This window comes from Humulus lupulus, chromosome 1 (genome assembly GCF_963169125.1).
Source record: "Humulus lupulus chromosome 1, drHumLupu1.1, whole genome shotgun sequence".
In the NCBI taxonomy this organism is placed as follows: domain Eukaryota; kingdom Viridiplantae; phylum Streptophyta; class Magnoliopsida; order Rosales; family Cannabaceae; genus Humulus; species Humulus lupulus.
Window position 1 is genome coordinate 266,173,602 of NC_084793.1, and position 21,818 is coordinate 266,195,419.

Below are 21,818 nucleotides of genomic sequence, written 5' to 3' on the forward strand. Positions count from 1 at the left end.
ATCAAAAGTCATCCATGCTGGAGAATCACTTGGGTGCCTCATACAACCATCACTTGTACGATCTTGTTTATAATGCCAAGTCATAAAATAAGATGTTTTTTATGACATAAATAATCTTTGTAATCTTGGTATCAATGGAAAATGGCGCAAGACTTTAGCTTCACTCCTATTTTGATAATTAAAATATCAAGTTATTATAATCTAGAAAGTATAAATCAGGTAAAAGAAAAAAAGATTCTTATTTTGATTTTTACAATGTCAAGTTACTCTAATCTAGAGAAAGTATAAGACAGATAAAAGAAAAAAATTGGTATATGTAACGTACCTTGGTGTAGAGTATACTTCACATTCTGTGTCATTTTCATGTTCTTTTCTATACAGCATGCAATCCTTTGGACATGCATCAATTTTTTCATAATCAAGTCCTAGAGCGTTGATTAATTTTTTGGCCTCATAAAAAGAATTGGGTAATGTTTCACCTTTTGGCAATGCTTTTTTGAATAAGTCAAGTACCTTGCCAAACGATTTGTCACTCCATCCACAAATGCATTTAATATGAAATAATTGAATTAAAAACGAGAGCTTTGTAAAACTCGTACAACCTGGGTAAAGTTCTTTCTCTGCATCTTTTATCAAATTGTAAAATTCTTTTGCTTTCGCATTTGGTTCATCGCCTTCACCTTGAAGATTATCATTTTCAATTTCACATTCGTCGTCTCCAATACTATGTCCAATTGCATCGTATATAACTCCTTGCATATCAATGGTATAATTTGACTCATGAGTATCACTAGGAGTGTCAACATTTTGTGTAGCATGCAAAGAAGTTTCTCCGTGCAATACCCATTTAGTGTAACCATCTACAAATCCGTTGCATATCAAATGTTCAAATGCAATTGTACGAATGACAGGTGTGATAAGACCGCATTTTACACAGGGACATACAATTTTTTCTTCATGACTTGCATTTTTAAAGGCAAAATCAAGGAAAAAATTAACACCTTCTTGGTATGAATCACTTAATCTAGAATGGTGCATCCAACTCTTATCCATTGATACTGCGAATGAAAAAAAAATCAAATTAATTTATATTATAATTAAAAAATATTGGTGCTTATGAAATAAAACTTTTGATTTATTTTTTTGAAAAAAAAATCATAAATAGTGCTTTATTATATTTGAATGCACACTATTGTTTATCAAAATAATAACTACACATATAAATCCAATTAATTTTAGATTTGATTATATTCTACAAGAAAAATAACAAGATGAAAAACATAAGAATAAGAATTACCTCAAAAAAAAAAAATTAATACTTTCGTTGCTTTTAGTTTGAGAAACAAGTATTATATGAAGTGTTTTGTAAGGAGACCAATAAAGAGAAAGTAAGACGTAGAGATGCAAAACAAGTATTTTATAATATATCTTTTTATATGCATGCATATATATAGTTATTCTTAGCCATGATATTTATTTGTAAATTAAAAATTTCAAAGTAATTATAATTTAAAATTAAGTTTAAAAAATGGAAGTTGGTTTAAATATTTTTTATTTAAAATTTGAATTAGATACTACATCACCTATATTTTTTTTGTTTAAAATTGATAATATATGATGTATATATCTATATATCTATTATAGTAAAAAATATATGAGTTTGTTTAGAAAAAAATATCTTTATGTATACATATATTTATTATGAATATACAAAAACTAATATGATAACTATCTTACGTTTTTTTGTTTTTATGGAATATACTATATTTGTTTTTTTTTTTGACAGATTCAGGAAAGCATATTTATGTATACATATAAAGTAATCTTAGTGATTAATTCTATTTTTGCTATATTATTAACTAAAATTATTCAAAATTAATTATTTATCAAAATTAGTTCTAAATGAGTAATATATATATGATATTTTAAAAATGAATAGACGTAACAACATTTTTTTAAATTTTATAACAGTATACAAACTATATATATATATATAATAAACTTATTAACCATCAAAACTACATTTCAAATAAAACTTATTTTGACAGTTTTTTATTTTGAAATAAACTATATATATAATAAACGATTTTATTATTTATAATAAACTATATATATAATAAATAATAGTATTAACTTATTATATAATAAGTTTATATTAAAAGAAAAAATAACGTTTTTATATAATAAATATATATATTATGTGAAAGTAAACTGATTTGTTTTTTTTTGTCAAATTAGATAAATAATTTTTTTTTGATTAAATCTTTTGTAAAACAAAAACACATATTAAAAAGAGCGCGTATTAAATATTTTGGCGGTTATTCTATATGTCACGATTGTTTTACCCCTAAAAGATAGTTTTGATTATCTTCTTTCCTCACTCATCTCAAATATGCATACAACACTCATCTCAAATCTAGAGAAGGCTAAACTAAGCTTACCAAGGAGAAAAAGACTACAAAAAAGATGGTAAAACTACACACTTTCTGGTCTTAATTTCTCTATGAATATAATTTTTAACCTATTTATTTTCATATTTTGTTTGTTACTGAATTTTGAAAACTATAGATATAGAAGCTCAGGTGGCAAAGATCTTAATGGAAGAACAAACACAATTGATGACAATTCAAACCTTCTAAAATGATTTTAATATTTCAGGTGATTCTTCTTTTTCTTCCTTGCATTATATGTTTGAAATTCCTCAAAGTTAATGAATCCGACACAAATATTTAGACATAAATGCATTCAGATTTGTGAAAATTAGATATTCTATTAAGTTTGTGTTATTGCTTCTTTTCTAACCAATGAGTCCTAGAAATTGATCGTATTTTATTTTTCTTTCCATATGATAAATGATCCTGGCACATATCTTTCATTTAATTCTATTTGTTGTAATAAATATTGGGTAATAAATTCTATGCTGATAGGAGAGTCAAGTGTTTCTTCCATGTTATAAAATAAAGGAGCCACAATAAAAAATGCATGTAAGCTCAGTTTTTGTATGCAAAAACTTGATAAAACTTATCGGTAGAAGTTGGTCAGCCTTTTGGTGTTGAATCACTGTAGTTTTGCTCCAAGAATTTCTAAAATTCAACAAGTTCAGCTGTTGACATACATAATACCAAAACATAAATCATCTTATATCATTGCCTTAACAAATTAATACAGGGTTAACATTTTGGTTTCACATTCTGCCAACTCCTAAAACTTAAAAATTCTTATAACACAGTCCAAAAAAAAAGGCTAAAGGGTTGGTAAGAGTAACCTATATATAGCTAGGGTAATATATATAGGCCATAGTATTTTTTGTTTTTTTTCCATAAAGGTGACACTACAAGAAAATAAGAGTTTTATGACTTTATTTGGGAGACATTGAAAGTTTACAATGTCTCCCAATTGGGGAGACGTTGTTGCTAGGGTCATTGTAGGTGTATATCTCACGTCTCCCATTGGGAGAGGTGAGTCACTTCCCACGTCTCCCATTAGGAGAGGTTGAAAGTCAAACGTTGACTTTCAACCTCCCAATGGGAGACGTGGGAAGTCCCTGGAAGTCCCTAGGAGACATCCAACGTCTCCTATTGGGAGACATTGAAAGTCTCTCACATTTAAAAAAAATAAATTAAATAAATTTATAATTAATATTATTTTAATTTGATTTAATAATTAATTAAATTAAATTATTTTAATTTAAATTGAAATGATTTTAATTTAGATTTAAATTGATTTAATAATCAATTAAATTGAAAGTACACAATATTTGTTAGGCATATACAAGAAAAAAATATATTTTTTAGACATATACAAGAAATACAATATTTGTTAGACATATTCAAAATGAACAAATATTGCATTGTGTATGAAGAAAGAGGTAAAAAATAAAAAAAAAACCTATCAACGAGGTCGGTAACTTTGAATTATCGGCAATATATATGTCGCCCATTCTTGTCGCAACTCATCAATTTGTGCCTCTGTATATGATGTGCTTGTTAGCTGCAAGAAATATAAAGTAAAATATATTAATTAATTATTTGATTACATTTATAGTTTCAAAAATAATTTGTAAATTTTAATTAATAATACCGTTCTCAAGTAATGTCTGGGACTCGCATGTTCAATCAAATCATTCAACATCCTCATTAAGTAGTATTCACATGCCACATTGTTCGGTTGGTGTGGATACTAATTATTTAAAAGTATGAGTAATTCATTATTAAATTGAAACTTATTAAAAAATGCATACATATTATTCTACTTAATTATTATAAATGTTCAAAAATTTCTGCTGAAGTTACTTACTTGAGGTTGCTTAATGCGTAGAGTATGTAGAGTCCAAGAACTTTACTTGGCTAATTGTTTAGTAGTATTATAGTATGTTTAGTGTTATCTTTGTTACTATGGATTTTTGGTTCAGACCGGGAGTTATTTGGACACTCATAGTAGTACTTATAGATTTTCTAAGTTTAACCTATAGTTTAAGAATATTAAGTATAACCTAAGGTTTGATTATATGACTGATATTAAGGATAGTATTTGTTATATTATAAGGTTTAGATATCAACCAATAGGATTTTAAGCACATGTTATGAATGGTAATTAAGGATTAAGTATTTTTGAGGATTAAATTAAATAAGGGTAAAGTTTGAATGTTATAGGGTCAGTCAGCAGCCTTGAATACGTTGAGGGCTTAGTCAAGGCTGTTTACTCCATTCAAACTTAGCTAAAAATGTGTAAATTCGTGTTTAAATATTCAGCGTATGCCGATATATCGCAGCTATAGGGGGCGATATATCGCAGCACGTAGATACGGAAAACACGAATCGATGCACGGTCGCCTCGGGAACAAAGGTCCAGGCGATATATCGCCTATAGGGGGCGATATATCGCCTCCACCATCATGTTTTCAAATACTTTTGAATTCTTTTCCTTTCAGCCATTCAAACTCCTTCAACAGTCCAGCATCTTTTGAACGAGTCTTCAGCCTCTGCTGAACGATTATTCAAATGATTTGCACCTAAAAAGCCATTATTTTTATTCAAGTAAAATCAAGATATTTTCATTCCCAAACTCTATAAATAGGACCTAGTACCCAGCCATTATTCACCATTTTCTCTAAGTTCAGAAGCTGCTAGTGTTAAGTGAATGTGAGAGTGTAAACACTTGGTTTGGGGAAAAACTATAAGCTTAAACATCATAAGCTTATCAAACACTTTGGGAAGTGAGTTCTATAGTATTTCGGTGAAGGTTAGATTGATCTTGCAATCTTTGAGGTAAACCCAAAACTCTAGCTCCTTTCTGTATTTTATGTTATTTCCTTTCTCAAAACCTTCTACTCAGTCCCCTAACCTTATTCTTATTTTGGTTAGGGAATCCAAGCTCTTAAGCATATAAGTCGGTAAGCATGTTTTTTTTATGGTTTAGTCTTTCCATCTCTTTCATTTCATCTCCTTTCTTTAGACTCACTCTTTCTTATGGTTTTAGGAGTGTTCCAAAAGTCCCAACTCAGTCCATAATCCCGGTAACTTTGGTAAGGAAAATAGGCTAGAATCAATATGTTATGTGCTTATGTTATCTATATGTTTTATGTTATTAAAAGTTTTATGATATGTATATATGTGTTTGTAGGCTTGGGCATATGACCCATATGACTAACAAGACCCCAAATGGGTTATGGGCATATGACCTACTTAGCTAGTAGGACCCCACTAATCCCATGGGCATATGCTTGTTTAGTCTATGGGACCCCAAGTAATAATGGCCATTATAATAAGTGTATGTTATATGTGTTATGTTAAGTCTTTATGTTTTCTTATGAAATTGTGTATATGATTATGTGTTAGATTTTCCTTGCTGGGCATTAGGCTCACTCCTTTCTGTTTATGTGCAGGAAAATAAGTTTAGAGGCGGTAAGATTCGTGGCGCTTGGAGGATGTGTATCAATGGTGAATGGAGTCAAGGGGCCGAGCGTTATTCGATTCGAGGATGTAGTTTCGGTTTTATGTCTTTTTACATGTATTTTCCGCACTAATTATGTAATGTCTTATTATTTTAAATTATGTTTTTTTTGTTTTAAAGACAATGGGATCCCATATCCGTTTTGGTATTTACTTTGTAAATAACTCTTATTTTGCAAGTTGCTCAATAAATTATGGTATTTTCGTAAAAATGTAAGATTTATGTATAGTTTCGCTAATGGTCCAAATAGTCTAGATTAGTGGGTCATTACAGAGTATCAGGGATCTCGACATCAGGAAGATTCATAGAGAAAAAAAGATTGAAAGCGTTGACGATCACTGATACAATCTCCTCACGGTTATTTAGCTCTGAATTCACCGGATCACAACAATAAACATGATATGCATATGGTGCCAAAATAAGCAACATCCAATGTTCATTGCATAAGAAAAACCAACAAATTATAGCTCAAATGTTAAACAAAGAAATTATTGATATGGGTCGGAAAAATGACAACTTTTTAAACTTACCCATGGTTCCAAGGGACAAGCATAACTTGTTCTTTTGATTTTACGTCATTGCAACGTCTGAACATGATCGTCGAATGAACTCCCTTGAGTGGCGACGATATTAGGATTGACAAATAAAAACTTATTTTGGCGACCTTGTTGTACCACATATCTGTAAATGAACCTAATACAAAAATATGAAAAATTGTTATATGAATGAATAAATCAAATTAGAAAATTAAATGAACAAACTTATTTGTGAGATATATACCTCATGTAGCTGACGACTACTGCTTGTCCAATCTTCTCCTTTCAAGCAAACTGAAGTATGTTGTCTGATAACTTTACAAAATAGAGTTATTTTACCACTTTTTATGTGTTAATTGTTGCTTAATTCTTGAGATTTTAATTGATTTATTAAGTTTTTAAGTAATTTTGAATTTATTAGTCTTATTTTGATTTTATATATTTTTGTGTGTTTTTATAGTTATTTTGTTGTAATATATTGTAGTTTAATTATTTGAATTATTGTTGTGTTTAGTGGTAAAAAAATGGTGTATTATTGAACTTAAATGTGAAATAAAAATTAAGTTATAATTAATATTTTCAAAGAATTAAATTAATTTATTTTATAGTTGAAAATATTTTATTATGATTTATTTTATAGGAAAATTTATGACACTTTTGCTCTTGAAAAGCAAGAGAAATTGTGGCATTTATGAAGAGAAAATAGCAAAATTTGGCACATGGCCATCTCACTTCAGCAGGCCCATGCCAGATTAGGCCTAACCTCATCACTTCAGCATCAACACTTGCTCCAGTTGTGTACTCTCCAACTATTCAGCTGCATTTCCTTCTTCAGCCAAGCATCAATGCTCCTCCACCAATCCACGTTGCTCCCAGCAACAAATCCATCTGGGCCCAATTCCACCAGGCCCACGAAATTCCTTCAGCAAGCTGCCATGCCCAGGCCCACGCCTGCCATCCTCCAGCCCACTTGATGTACCAGCACACTACACCCAAGGCCAACGCCTGCCATGAGCCTCAAAGCAGCCACCTTCACCTTTTTTCTTCACACTTATTGAGCCCAACAAAAATGCATTTTGTCCCCTTGTCCCTTTGTCAAAAATGTCAACATTTTTACCCCACTTTCTACACATTTTACCCCAAAACATCATAATTACACCCTATAATTTATCCCTATTTGCCATATTATAATTAATTAATTTAATTTAATCAATTTAATTAATTTAAATTGATTATTTTAATACCACTTTTTTGGCTATAAATAAGGGAATTTGGTGTCCATTTGAGAGAGAGGTTACTCTACACAAAGTTTCTACACATTCAAAACCTCTCAATTCTCTTTATCTTCTTCTTCTTTTTATTTTTTTCTATGTATTTTTAGAGGAAAAATTTGGGGGTTTCTCCTCCAAATTTTCCTATTTATGTTTGTAATTTTTAATTTGTATTTGCTATTCTAGTTATGTGTTTCTAATCTTTTTAAGATTATTAAGGTGATGATGAAACAATGTGTAACTAGATAGTGTTTATTTTGTATCTTGATTTCCCATTTTGTGCAACAAAGTTTATGGAATTTTCTTATTCTAATATCTTCTTTCATCTTAAATATCATGTATTTTGGATTGTTAGCACATATTTACACTTTGTTCTTCATTAGTGCAAAAACATAATATTCTTTGTGTAAGATGTGTCATTAAATTGTACACATCCATGCTTAGAACAAAAATATTATGTTTTGCCTTATAAATAATGTTCATTGATTTATTTGTTATTTCATTAGATTGATTTACACTAAATGCTTTGAAATTATAATTTAGAAAAGTGAAGAAAAATCCTATCTTTTTAGAATTAATTTGTGCTTAAAATTATAAATCTATTTTGAAAATGATAGTTTGATTTATTTTAACTATCACTAAAACTTGGGAACCAATGTACTTATAAATATTATTGAACTTATATTTTGTGGATTCTATTATCTTAATAATCTTATTTTACTATCTTGATTTTTACTTTTAATTTATGTTATATATATTGTCTTTAATTTCTTTATTATTATCTTTTATTTTATTTTTATTATACAAAAATCTCATCAATCTTTGGAACTAGGTTAGAATTTATTAATTTTGGTTTAAAATAGTTTCCTTTTCGATTTTAGACAACTCCTTTGGGTTCGATCTCGTGCTTACACGAACACTATATTCCATATACGATTCGTGCGCTTGCGAGTATAAATTTTTAAAACATACCCGTTTTGGGTCCATCATCGTCCTTAAATATATAACAGTGAGACATATCCTGATAAAAAACTTTAGACTCTATGCCTAGATTGACACACTCGTCATCATCCCAACGAGATACGATATTCTGTAATCGTTCCAATGGAGTGTGGGCCAATTGTGTTGGAGGAGTTTGTTGTCGTCTTCTTTCTCGAGGTTGTTGTGTTGATGGAGCTCTTGGTAGTTGTGATTTGGTCCTACTTGTAGAGGGAGTCTGTATACAATAATATCAACAATTAAATTTTTTTAAAACAAATATAGAATTGTAAAGATAATTATGTAAAAATATGGCATCACCTCATGATATACATCTTTAGATATAACGACAAAATCCTTAGGCCACGCTATTGGCATCCCAATGGCCTGAGCAACTATGTACATGTCCAAATTAGGATATGCAAATGGGAGAGGAAAGGTTGGCTTAAGAACACTCGTAATCATAACTTGGAATTTGTTGCCTGCCTCTCTTTCAATGAGTTTACCTGATGCAACAATGTTTGAAACCGAACCAATTGCTAATTGGCATGCTCGACCCTGCGTAAGAAACATATTATATACAAACAATCATGTTGAAGCAGTAAATAAATTTATTTGGTTTCAGAATTTTCAAGAAAGTTTAATTACCTCTTGCAAAAGCGGTTGTAGTGCAATAATGTGGTGTTCTGCTTGAGGCACTACTGGGTCTGGAGTATAGTAGGACGCTTGCGTTGGTGGCACTGGTGGGTCGGGCACATAGTATGATGATGGCGTTGGTGGGACTCCAACGTTAGATCCTGACCTGCTCTGTTGGGCCAATAATTTTCTCAAGAGCTCATCTTGTTGCTAAAGGCGCTCTTCTAGGCGTTGTGCTTGTTGACGATGCTCTTCTTCTTGTTTTTGAAATCTTTCTTCAAACTCATTTCTAATGTCGTCATTCGAAGAAGAGGCTTTTGATTTATTTTTCGTTAAGGTAGTTGTTGGAGTATTCCAGTATACTGAGCCGGACACACCGTGTCCTCTAGCCCTAACACGTCCTCGAGGCTCAGGAGTGCCCAACGCCCTCGTCAGCACATCATCAGGGCCATCAGGTGCCCATTGCAACCAAGTCTTGTCTAGCCTTAATTCCATCCTTAGTTTTCCCAGGGATATTCAACAAAGTGCCAATCAAACTATCACATACATTTTTCTCTATGTGCATAACATCTAAATTATGACGTATAAGTAAGAAAGGCCAATATTCAAGTTCGAAGAAAACAGATTTCTTTTTATAACACCCTTTTGGCTCCTCCACAACCTTGGCCTTGCGACTACGTTTCATCTTTGTAGGTGTACGAACTTTGGGCTTCCCTAACTTGAACACAATTTCAGACATCTTCTCAAGTACTTGGATCTCATTCAATGGCTCAGGAGCCTCCTCAAACTCTTGTTTACCATTGAATGCCTTCTTCCAAGTCCGAAGTTTATGCGTATTAGGAAAGAAATTCCTATGTCCCATATAACATATTTTCCGAGAGTGTTTCAAGTATTCAGAACATGTTTTTTCTTCACAAACGGGGCAAGCCTTATATCCTTTCACACTAAACCCAGATAAATTTCCCATAAGCAGGAAAGTCATTAATTGTCCACAATAAGACTACTCTAAGATTAAATTCTTCCTGCCTATACGCATCATAAACCTTAACCCCTTCATCCCACAAAGTTTTCAAGTCATCTATAAGAGGAGCTAGATAGATGTCAATATCATTACCAGGTTGTTTAGGTCCTAATATCAACAAGGTCAAAAGCGTAAACTTTCTCTTCATACACAACCATGGGGGCAGATTGTAAATAACAAGCATAACAGGCCAACAACTATACTTACTGCTAAGGGATGCGTGTGGATTAAACCCGTCAATTGAAAGACCTAGACGAATATTACGATATTCATTTCCAAAAGAAGGCCACTTCAAATCAACTCTCTTCCAAGCAAGGGTGTCAGCTGGATGTCTTAATTTACCATCCTTTATTCTTTCATTAGCATTCCACGACAAACTTTTAGCATGTTCGACATTTCTAAACAATCGGATGAAACGAGGAATTGGCGGAAGGTACCACAAAACTTTGGCAGGTACTCCTTCCTTGACATCGTCACCATTTCTTTTCTTTTGCCATCGTGACTCACCACAAATAGGACACGATTTTGAGTCTGCAAAACTATTTCGATATAATATGCAATCATTAGGACATGCATGAATTTTTTCGTACTGCATGCCTAATGAGCATAACGTCTTCTTTGCCTCATAAAATGAAATTGGAATTTCATTATCTTCAAGCAATAACTCCTTCAAAAAACTAAATAAATCAGTAATGCTTTTATCACTCCAGCCATGTTTAGCTTTTAGATTGTACAACCTAAGAAGCGCAGATAATTTTGTAAATCTTGTACAACCAGGGTAAATTAGTTTCTCGGCATCATTAAGGAGTGTCTCAAACTTATTTGGGTCTACTCCTGATCCATAATGTGCGTCGTCAATCATTTCATCTAATGGATCCCAGTTCTCCTCCACTATATTCCTCCTCACTCCTTTTGGTCTACTTGGCAGAGTTGGAGCAATCGGAGCTATCTCCCCATGGTAATACCAAATTGTGTAACTCTTGTCCATCCCATTGAAATGTAAGTGTTCTTTAATCTTTTTAAGATCCATCTTTTTAACATTTCCACACTTAAGACATGGACAATAAGTAAAATTTGGGTCTTTCACATTTTCCGAACAAAACCTTAAGAACAAATCGACCCCGTTCCTATATTCCGCAGATAACCTATTCGCTGACATCCACTGTTTATCCATATATTCTCCTATGTCTATGGAAAAGAAAATAAACAACACTAAATAAGCACGTGATAAAGTTGTATGTCTATATAAAACTAATTGTTATTATCCTAGATAAAATCGGGAAGCATTTCCCCTATAATAGTGACCTAACCTTCTGCATGTGAATAACAAAACAAACAATTCAAACAGCATACAATAAGTTTCTTCCTTATAGGATGTCTATATTAAAGTAATTATTTATTATTCTAGATAAAATCGGGCAGCATTTCCCTTATAATAGTAACCTAACCATCTGCATGTGAATAGCAAAACAAACAATTTAAATAGCATACAATAAGTTTCTTCCTTATAGCTCCGCAGCACACAACCAAATTTCTCAGAACCTACTTCACTAAAACACACAAGTTCTCAACCTTCCGTTATCATCGCAGCACACAATTTTAATCTTAGAACCCACTTCACTATGGATGAATATTTAAGATATTCAAACTCCTCTAACATTTGTTCAATAATATTAAAAGTAGAAGTAAGAGAATATATATGTACCTCTTGCAATTAATAATCCAAAATCTAGCAAAATTACTTCACTTAGTAATCAAATTCGCTATTAAATCCACAAACCAATAAAATTAAATTAATAAATAATAAATAAAATATCACTAAATATCTAGCAATATATAACTTATTATTGTAATTTTAGAAACTTAATTACCTCAAATGTGTGTTGATATAGGAATTTTGATGCAAAATACTCTCTAAAATCTCACCACCAAAATCACAACCTATGAAATTAAATTAATTAATATGTTAAATATTACTAAACATATATCACTAAATATCTAATAATAGTAAATGATATTGGTAAACAAATAAAAAAAACCCCAATGCGCCACTAATTATAACCTAAACAAAAAATCAATAAAAAATTTCATAACCTAAAAACTTAATAATCAACAAAAACATAAAAAATTTCATATATTTATATTTTATAAATTATTTAATAAATTTATTTTAACATAACTATATCTATAACAAAATATATACAATTTACAAAAAAAAAGTTTAAATATATCTAAATTTCGAAATAAAAAATTATAAAAATTAAAAAAAATCATGAGCATATATACTCTAATGAAATCTATACAATGTGATAGGTTAAATTAAAAAGAAAACTAAAAAGACATAAATATATAAAAAAACTTCCATGAAAATACTAATCCTACAATGTGTATAAAATAATGCATAAAAATGAAAAATTAACACAAAATCATGTATATTACTCATCCTAATACTAAACCTATGATTTTTTTTTACCAAATAATTAACTAAAAAACAAGAAAATTAAAAAAACTTACCTCTAAAACCCTAAAAAACGCAGCCCCCTTTCCTTCTCGGTTTTGCTCTCTGGTTTGCAATCCGTGTAATGGTCGAATGAGGAGGAAGAAGAGAAGGAAATTTGTTTAATTGGGCAAGGGACATCCAACGTCTCCCACTGGGAGACGTGCCACGTGTCCCACGTCTCTCAATGGGAGACGTTGGATGTGCCCATGACCACTTCCCCAGCCTATTTCCAACGTCTTCCACCATTTTTAATGTCTTCCAATTGCAGCCATTAATATAAACTTTCAATGTCTTACACCATTAGACATTTAAAACCCCTGATAAGTTTTAATGTCTTACACCAATGGTGTAAGACATTGTAGGGAGTCATTGTATATCAAATTTGTTGTAGTGCGAATCACAAATCTTAAGGTTTACTCATCAACAACATAAAATCCACATATGTTTCATAACGAAACTCAAAAATGGTAACCAAATCCAGCAAACCAATCATGAGGGTGCATGTATTAATACTAAAGCTATACGTGATATGTAGAGTCCAAGAACTTTACTTAGCTAAGTTAGATAGTAGTATTATAGTAATTATAGTATTACCTTTATGACTGTGGATTTTTGGTTCAGACCGGGATTTATTTGGACACTCGTACTAGTACTTGTAGACTTTCTAAGTTTAACCTATAGTTTAAGAATATTAATGTTAACCTAAGGTTTGATTAATATGGCTGATATTGAGGATAATATTTATTATACTATAAGGTTTAAATAAGAACCAATAGGATTTTAAGCACATGTTATGAATGGGTGATTAAGGATTAAGTATTTAGAGGATTAAATTTAATAAGGGTAAAATTTGAATGCTCTAAGGTCAGTCAGCAGCTTTGAATACGTTTGAGGGCTTAGTCAAGGCTATTTACTCAATTTGAATTAAGCTAAAAATGTGTAATTTCGTGTTTAAATAATCAACGTATGCCGATATATCGCAGCTATAGGGGGCGATATATCGCAGCACGTAGATACGGAAAACACGAAACAATGCACGTTTGCCTCGGGCATAATGGTCCAGGCGATATATCGCCTCCTTCAACATATTTTGAATGTTTTCAAAATCATTTCCCATTCAAACCTTCAACCTCTTGATAAGTCCAGCACCTTTTTGAACGAGTCTTCAGCCTCTGCTGAACAACAATTCAAATTATTTTCACTTAAAAAGCCATTATTTTTATTCAAGTTAAATTAAGATCCTTTCATTCCTAAACTCTATAAATAGGACCTAGTACCCAGCCATTATCCATCTTTTACTCTAAGTTCAGAGGCTGCAAGTTGCTAGGTGAGTGTGAGAGTGTAAACACTTGGGTTGGGAATCATAAGCTTGATCATTATAAGCTTATCAAACACTTGAGAAGTAAGGTTTTATAGCATTTCGGTTCAAGGTTTAGATCGGTCTTATAAGTCTTCAAGGTATTTCCACACTCTAGTTCATTGGTATTATATTATTTTCTTTCTCATAGTCTTCTACTCAGCCTTCTAACCTTAATCTTTATTTTGGTTAGGAAATCTAAGAACTTGCACATAAGTTTTTGGTAAGTATTTTCTCAATGGTTTAGTCCTTCCATTCCTTTCATTTCTCTTCTTCACTATACTCACTCTTTTTCAAATGGTTCTTAGGAGTGTTCCAAAGTCCCACCTCTGTCCTCTTATCCCGGTATTTTGGTAAGGAAAATAGGATAGAATTCATATGTTATATGTTTTATATGTTATCTTATGTTTTCTTATGTTATGAAATGTGTTATGATATGTATGTATGTAGGCTTGGGCATATGACCCATATGACTAACAAGCCCCAAACAGATTATGGGCATATGACCTACTTAGCAAGTAGGACCCCACAAATCTAATGGGCATATGACTTGTTTAGTCTATGGGACCCCAAGTAATAATGGCCATTATAGTATGTGTATGATATAAGTGTTATGTTATGTTCTTATGTTTCTTATGAAATTTATGTATATGAACTATGTGGTAGATTTTCCTTGATGGACATTAGGCTCATTCTTTTTTGTTTATATGTGCAGGAAAATAGCTATAGTGGCGGGTAAGATTCGTGGATGCTTGGGGAATCTGTATCGGTGATGAATGGATTCAATGAGTCGAGAGTTCGATTTCGAGGATGTAGTCCTTTATTTATGGTTTATGTGTATTTTTCCGCACCTATTTATGTAATCTCTTTTCATTTCAATTAAGATATGTTTTTCTTTTTAAAACAATGGGATCCCATATCCTGCTTTGAGTTATGTAAGTTTAAACATTGGTTTTACAAGTTTTTAATAAAGTATGATCTTTTTCACTTGTAAGTTCTATTAAAGATTAGGGTCTATGTATATTTTTCGTTAATGGTCCAAAGTCTAGAGTAGTTGGGTCATTACATGATACCTATTCATTTATTCCTTTTCACCTATATATATTATGCTCGACATTATATACATATATAGTATTAAGTACCCATTGCTTTATTATTGCATATGCTCTCATTCACTTGACAAAGTCTATTTTAGTACTCCAACCACTCTGACATAACAAGACAACTATATATATAAAAGACTAATACATTATATATTAATTTAGTTGTTCCTTAATTAATATACCTCAAACTATATTAATCTAAAAAAAAAAAGCTGGTATAGAAGAAGACTGTTTCAAGTTCTTGAGTCATTTTCCCGACCAAACAATCAGAATCTAATATTTGAGCTTCCCTACAAGTCTTAAAAGTGGGGGTGGATTTTATAATCCTAGCTATAGTACCTCATTTTTTCAGAACTGTTTCTTTTTCTTTTTTCATGGTTTAAAAAGCCATGCATGTGTTATTTTCTTCTTGCTATAATATGTGTTTCTTGTGGAAAATAGTTGACTTTGTCTTTGATTCAATTGGTCTAATGTATTCGGTATGTTGACTTATTTATAGCATTCTAGAACTCCTTTCTACCGCTCTCTTTCTTATTTAAAATGAAAGCAATGTATGATAATATACTACTACTCAACTTGATTACATTTGAAAGTAATATATATATGTGTGTGTATTTCTCATCTCCTTCATATATAAATGTAATGACCCACTAAACTAGACTTTTGGACCATTAACGAAACTATACATACAATCCTTAATAGAACTTACATTTGCGAAAATACCATAATTTTATTAAGTAACTTGTAAAAATAAGAGTTACTTACAAAATAAATACCAAGAAGGATATGGGATCCCATTGTCTTTAAAAACAAAACATGATTTAAGATAAAAAGACATTACATAAATAGTGCGGAAAATACATGTAAAAGACATAAAACAAAAACTACATCCTCGAATCGAATAACGCTCGGCTCCTTGACTCCATTCACCATCGATACACATCCTCTAAGCGTCCACGAATCTTACCGCCTCTTAAAGCTATTTTCCTGCACATAAAACAAAAAGGAATGAGCTTAATGCCCAGCAAGGAAAATCTAACACATAGTCATAAACATAATTTCATAAGTAACATAAAGACTCAACATAATACTTATAACATACACTTATTATAATGGCCATTATTACTTGGGGTCCCATAGACTAAACAAGCATATGCCCATGGGATTAGTGGGGTCCTACTAGCTAAGTAGGTCATATGCCCATAACCCATTTGGGGTCTTGTTAGTCATATGGGTCATATGCCCAAGCCTACAAACATACATGCATACATATCATAACACATTTAACAACATAAAACATAAGATAACATAAGCATATAACATATTGATTCTAGCCTATTTTCTTTACCAAAGTTACCGGGATATGTGGACTGAGTTGGGACTTTTTGGAACACTCCTAATAACCATTAGAAAGAGTGAGTCTAAAGAAGAAAAGAGATGAAATGAAAGGGATGGAAAGACTGAACCATTTGAAAAACATGCTTACCGAAACTTATGTGCTCAAGAACTTAGTTTTCCTAACCAAAATAAGAATGATGTTAGGGAACTGAATAGAAGGCTATGAGAAAGAAAATAACATAAAACAATGAGCTAGAGTTTTGGTTTACCTCAAAGACTTGAAAGACCAATCTACACCACAATCGAAATACTATAGAACCTCACTTCCCAAAGTGTTTGATAAGCTCATGATGTTTAAGCTTATGATTTTCCCAAACCTAGGTGTTTAACTCTCACACTCTCCTAGCACTTGCAGCTTCTGAACTTAGAGTAAAAAGGTGAATAATGGCTGGGTACTAGGTCCTATTTATAGAGTTTGGGAATGAAAGTATCTTGATTTTACTTGAATAAAAATAATAGCTTTTTAGGTGAAAATAATTTGAATAATCGTTCAGCAGAGGCTGAAGACTCATTCAGAAAGATGCTGGACTTATCAAGAGTTTGAATGGCTGAAAGGAAAAGAATTAAAAAACATTTGAAAATACACTGAAGGAGGCGATATATCGCCCCCTGTAGGCGATATATCGCTTGGGCCAGTATGCCCGAGGCGACCGTGCATCGTCTCGTGTTTTCCGTATCTACGTGCTGCGATATATCGGCACACGCTGATTAATTAAACACGAAATTACACATTTTTAGCTAAGTTTGAATGGAGTAAACAGCCTTGACTAAGCCCTCAACGTATTCAAAGCTGCTGACTGACCCTAATGCATTCAAACTTTACTCCTTATTAAATTTAATCCTCCAAAATACTTAATCTTTAATCACCCATTCATAACATGTGCTTAAAATCCTATTGGTTGATATCTAAACCTTATAGTATAGTAAATATTATTCTTAATATCAGCTATATAATCAAACCTTAGGCTAAAATTAATATTCTTAAACTATAGGTTAAACTTAGAAAGCCTATAAGTACTACTATGAGTGTCCAAATAATTCCTGGTCTGAACCAAAAATCCACAGTAACAAAGATAATACTATACATACTATAATACTACTAAACAATTAGCTAAGTAAAGTTCTTGGACTCTACAATAAACTTTTGTGTTCTTGTTCCAATTCTTTGTTTTTGCTTGGTAACTTTTTCAAATTGCTTCTTCTAGCTGCTTGCTTATTCATTGCTTGCCCTTTTTCTTTGCTAATTTATAATGAAGTAAATTATATATAACTACTTTATTTTTTCAAATCTTCAAAACAGCTATGGATCCATACATGCAATGTAGATTGGCCTCACAAGATAGTATAGAATCATTTTCAAATATGTTAATGAATGATAATGGTGAAAAGAAAACTCAAGGCCCTACACAAATGCGTGAAATATGGGGAAAACGGGATGGAGAGAAGATAAAAATCACTTGCAACGATTTTGGACAGCCATATGATAAAAGTGCAAGCAAACTTTCAAGCTTTATTGGGACATTAGTACGGGATGGAAAAAATGCTCCAATTAATTATAAAACTTGGCATGAGGTACCTGCTAAATACAAACTTGGAATGTGGAAAATCATACAGGTATTAATTATTGTTTTCATGATTATTTAGTTTGGTATTTTATGTTAAAAATTGAAGTATTATGTCATCTCAATATTTGTTTATTGTATTTATTACAATCTAGTATATTTAAATTTGTGAATAATCAGTGTTTAAATTCTTGTAGGAAAATTTTGAAATTCCTCCTCATGCTAAGAATTGGACTTTCAGAACTTTTGGAAGGAAACTTAGAGCTTGGAAATCTTATCTAAAAAAAACTTATTATTTGGAGCACTTATCTTTTGAGGAGCAAAAGAAATATAAAGACAAACGAGTATATGATGATCAATGGGAGGAACTAATAAAATATTGGGCAACAGAAAGTGCAATGGTATTTTTCATTCAAACTTTTATTAACTTGCATTATTTTCTTTGTATTTCAAGAATTGTTTACTAACTAAATTTTAATATTTAATTTTCTTTTAGAGAAAGAGTGCTAAAAACAAGACTAGTCGTGCAGAAAAAAAAATACAACCATACAACTGGCACAAAGAGTTTTGCTCAACTTAGAGCATTACAGGTAAAATTTATTTAGTATTTTAACATTAACATTTGAATATTATTTCAAATGTAGGTAAATTTCATTGCTTTTTAATTAAAACAATATGTTCTTTTGTAGAAAAAAGATGGTGCAAGTACGCCAACACGTGCAACCATGTTCAAAATCTGCTACTAAAAAAAAGATAAGAGCATTACTAATGAGAAAACAAAAGAAGCAATGGTATGGTCCAATTATTCTTAATTAATGTGTTATTTCTTGCTTGCTAGTTTAGTTTAATCTTAACTTACACGTTTACAATATTAAATCAATAATAGTGACAATTACAAGAGAAAGAAGAACTGATTGAAGATGCATCAAAAGAAAAGAGTATGAATGACGTTTTTTCTGAAGTTATGGGTAAAGAAAAACATGGATCAGTTCGCATGTATGGATTTGGTGTTTGCCCATCTGATGCGTGGAAGGATAAATCAACTTGGAGAAGAAACCAAAATGAGTATGTAGATACTCTGCAGCTAGAAGTAAATGATCTAAGGTCTCAAGTTCAAATTCTTACTAAGACTATTTTGAGCAAGCAAAATAATGGCAATGATATATCTACACTTCAGGTTAGTCAAACTACTAGTTTTTCATTTATTTTAATTATTGACAACAAGTTGTACTAACTACATTAAATTTAATTATGTGCAGCCATTACATTATAATGAAAATGCTACATCTTCACACCTGGTTAAGATTTATTTTATTTTGTTGATTTTTTAGTTACTAACCTATAAACTATATATAGTTATTTTGTGAATTTATTGTTATATATGTAGGCCATAAATGCTAGTACCTTACATAACAAAGAAACTCAATGTCAACTATGGTTTTCATCTTCAGCATATGATACTCCTGTTGTTGAGGTACTACTATTATATTATCATTTTTTAAAATATTTATAAGTGGATCCTCCACTATTGGAATTATTCATTTATTAATATAATACATACAGGTTGGAGAAGTAGTCAATCTTAAGAGTGTCACTAGTGAGCCTGAAACAATTGCTATTGGTATCGTTTTAAGTAGAGATCCATCAAAAGAAGTTGGAGGAAAAAAGCTCGGATCCTTTTTTTCTGAAGTTATAGTACAAGTTCCTATTAAGCCTGACGAACAACTGATTAAATCATATGGACATTTTAAGACAATTGGTCAAGTTGTGGGAGCCCCTATTGCATGGCCAACAACATTTGTGGTAAGCTAAATAAAAAATTACAATAATTATCTTCCATTAAATGTCATTATATATATGTGTATACAAATAATTTTATATGATTTCTATTCTCTTGCAGATTCCAAGGAAATCAGATACACAACTTGGTGACTCAATGCTATGATTTTATGTTGTAGAAATTAAACTCATGTATGTATTTTTTTTTTCTTTTGTTGGTGTTTATTTCAATGTTTTTGTACATAGAAGTTCCATTGTTGTTGTTGTTTTAAGAAATGTTATTTTGCTACAATTATGTATTATTTACAATATTTATCAGACTTTTTGTTGTTGATTATTATGATATATTTGTGAATATTACTTAAGTTAAATTTGTATAAAAATATTTCAGAATAAAAAAAATCTTCAATATTTGAAAAATAAAACGCAAGAATTAATTATCAAATATGTACTTAATATTCTTTTAAATATATTAAAAAATACTTTAATAACATTTTTAGTTTAGTAACATTTATTAAAATGTCACTAAAATTATTTTTAATATAAAAAATAAATATAAAATTTATTATAATAAGTAATATAGTGACATTTGAAAATGCTATTAATTATTATTTAGTGACATTTTTAAATGTCATTAAAAAAATACTATTGTTACATTTGAAAATGTCACTAGTTTTTACTCACATTGGCATATCTTACATTTGCTACAAATGTCACAAAAATTGTAAATGTTACTAAAAACATACAGTAGTCACATTTTCAAATGTCACAAAATCAATATTTTGGTGTAGTCCATAATCTATTGAAGAACACATTTATAATGTTGGTTCAACCAACAAAATGTGTATATATTAATGAGTCTACATCAACAAATGTCAACACATCAAATTCTTTTTAAAATGAAAATAATAAAAGATTTGGGGAAAAATTTGTTGGTTTTTATAGATCAAATCAGAGATTATACGTAGCGGAACAACAATCAAAATTGTTAATTTAACCCCACAAGATTTCTAGATCTACTTCTTCATATACATATATATTGAATCAAAGACATGAATAGAAAATTACCTCAAGTCCTTCCTTGCTCCTATCTTTTTGTACGACAAAAATCATTGAGATCTCACACCAGGATCTTCCAAAATGTTCTCAGCACATAAATAACGAGTGTGGACTCGCTATAAAAAATAATAGGTAAAATCTATTTATCAGATGTTCTCAACACATGAGATCTAATAAAATTTGGACCTAAGTTTGTGAAGAACAGTGACATATGCTTGTATCACTATTCTCTTTCTCTCAGGGAGATTTCACGATATGTTTTCTATCACTGAAAAGTATCGCTCTGGAAAAACTAATCTCCTATATTTAATATATCCAATATATTAAAAATAAAATATTAGTTATTTAAAACAATTTAAAAATAACTAATCAGTTATCAGATTTTATTTAAATAATAATATTTTAATCATATTACAATATCTCATTATTTATTTGATATTTAAATAACTAAAATTGTGGAACAAAGAAACTTCTAGAAGCTTCTTGTGCATGTAGCACAATGACTGTGCATTGTGCTACACGTGTACCACATGCCAGGGAAGGCATGTGATTTTTCCCAATTTTCATCATTATTTAAATACCAAAAATCCCAAAAATAAATTAATTCAAAATTAATTATATTTTTGTTAAATCAAATAATTAATTAATTAATTACACATAATTATA

At 30.7% G+C, this 21,818-nt stretch overlaps 1 protein-coding gene across 1 annotated transcript; it reads left to right on the forward strand.

Annotated features, from left to right (window-relative positions):
- The first annotated feature begins 18,054 nt into the window (after positions 1–18,054).
- Positions 18,055–20,259, forward strand: LOC133833889 (uncharacterized). The gene is made up of 8 exons (XM_062263496.1): positions 18,055–18,366; positions 18,512–18,715; positions 19,004–19,019; positions 19,214–19,491; positions 19,574–19,612; positions 19,702–19,788; positions 19,878–20,117; positions 20,215–20,259. Exons 1-8 carry the CDS (start codon positions 18,055–18,057, stop codon positions 20,257–20,259), a joined length of 1,221 nt encoding a protein of 406 aa, XP_062119480.1.
- The last annotated feature ends 1,559 nt before the right edge of the window (positions 20,260–21,818 follow it).

What these genes read in the sequence shown, in the direction of transcription:
- LOC133833889 (XM_062263496.1), top strand. Translation starts at nt 18,055, where the DNA reads ATGGATCCATACATGCAATGTAGATTGGCCTCACAAGATAGTATAGAA. An exon ending in ATGATACTCCTGTTGTTGAG is followed by an intron (nt 19,789 to 19,877) that starts GTACTACTATTA and finishes TAATACATACAG; the next exon opens with GTTGGAGAAGTAGTCAATCT. An exon ending in CATGGCCAACAACATTTGTG is followed by an intron (nt 20,118 to 20,214) that starts GTAAGCTAAATA and finishes ATTCTCTTGCAG; the next exon opens with ATTCCAAGGAAATCAGATAC.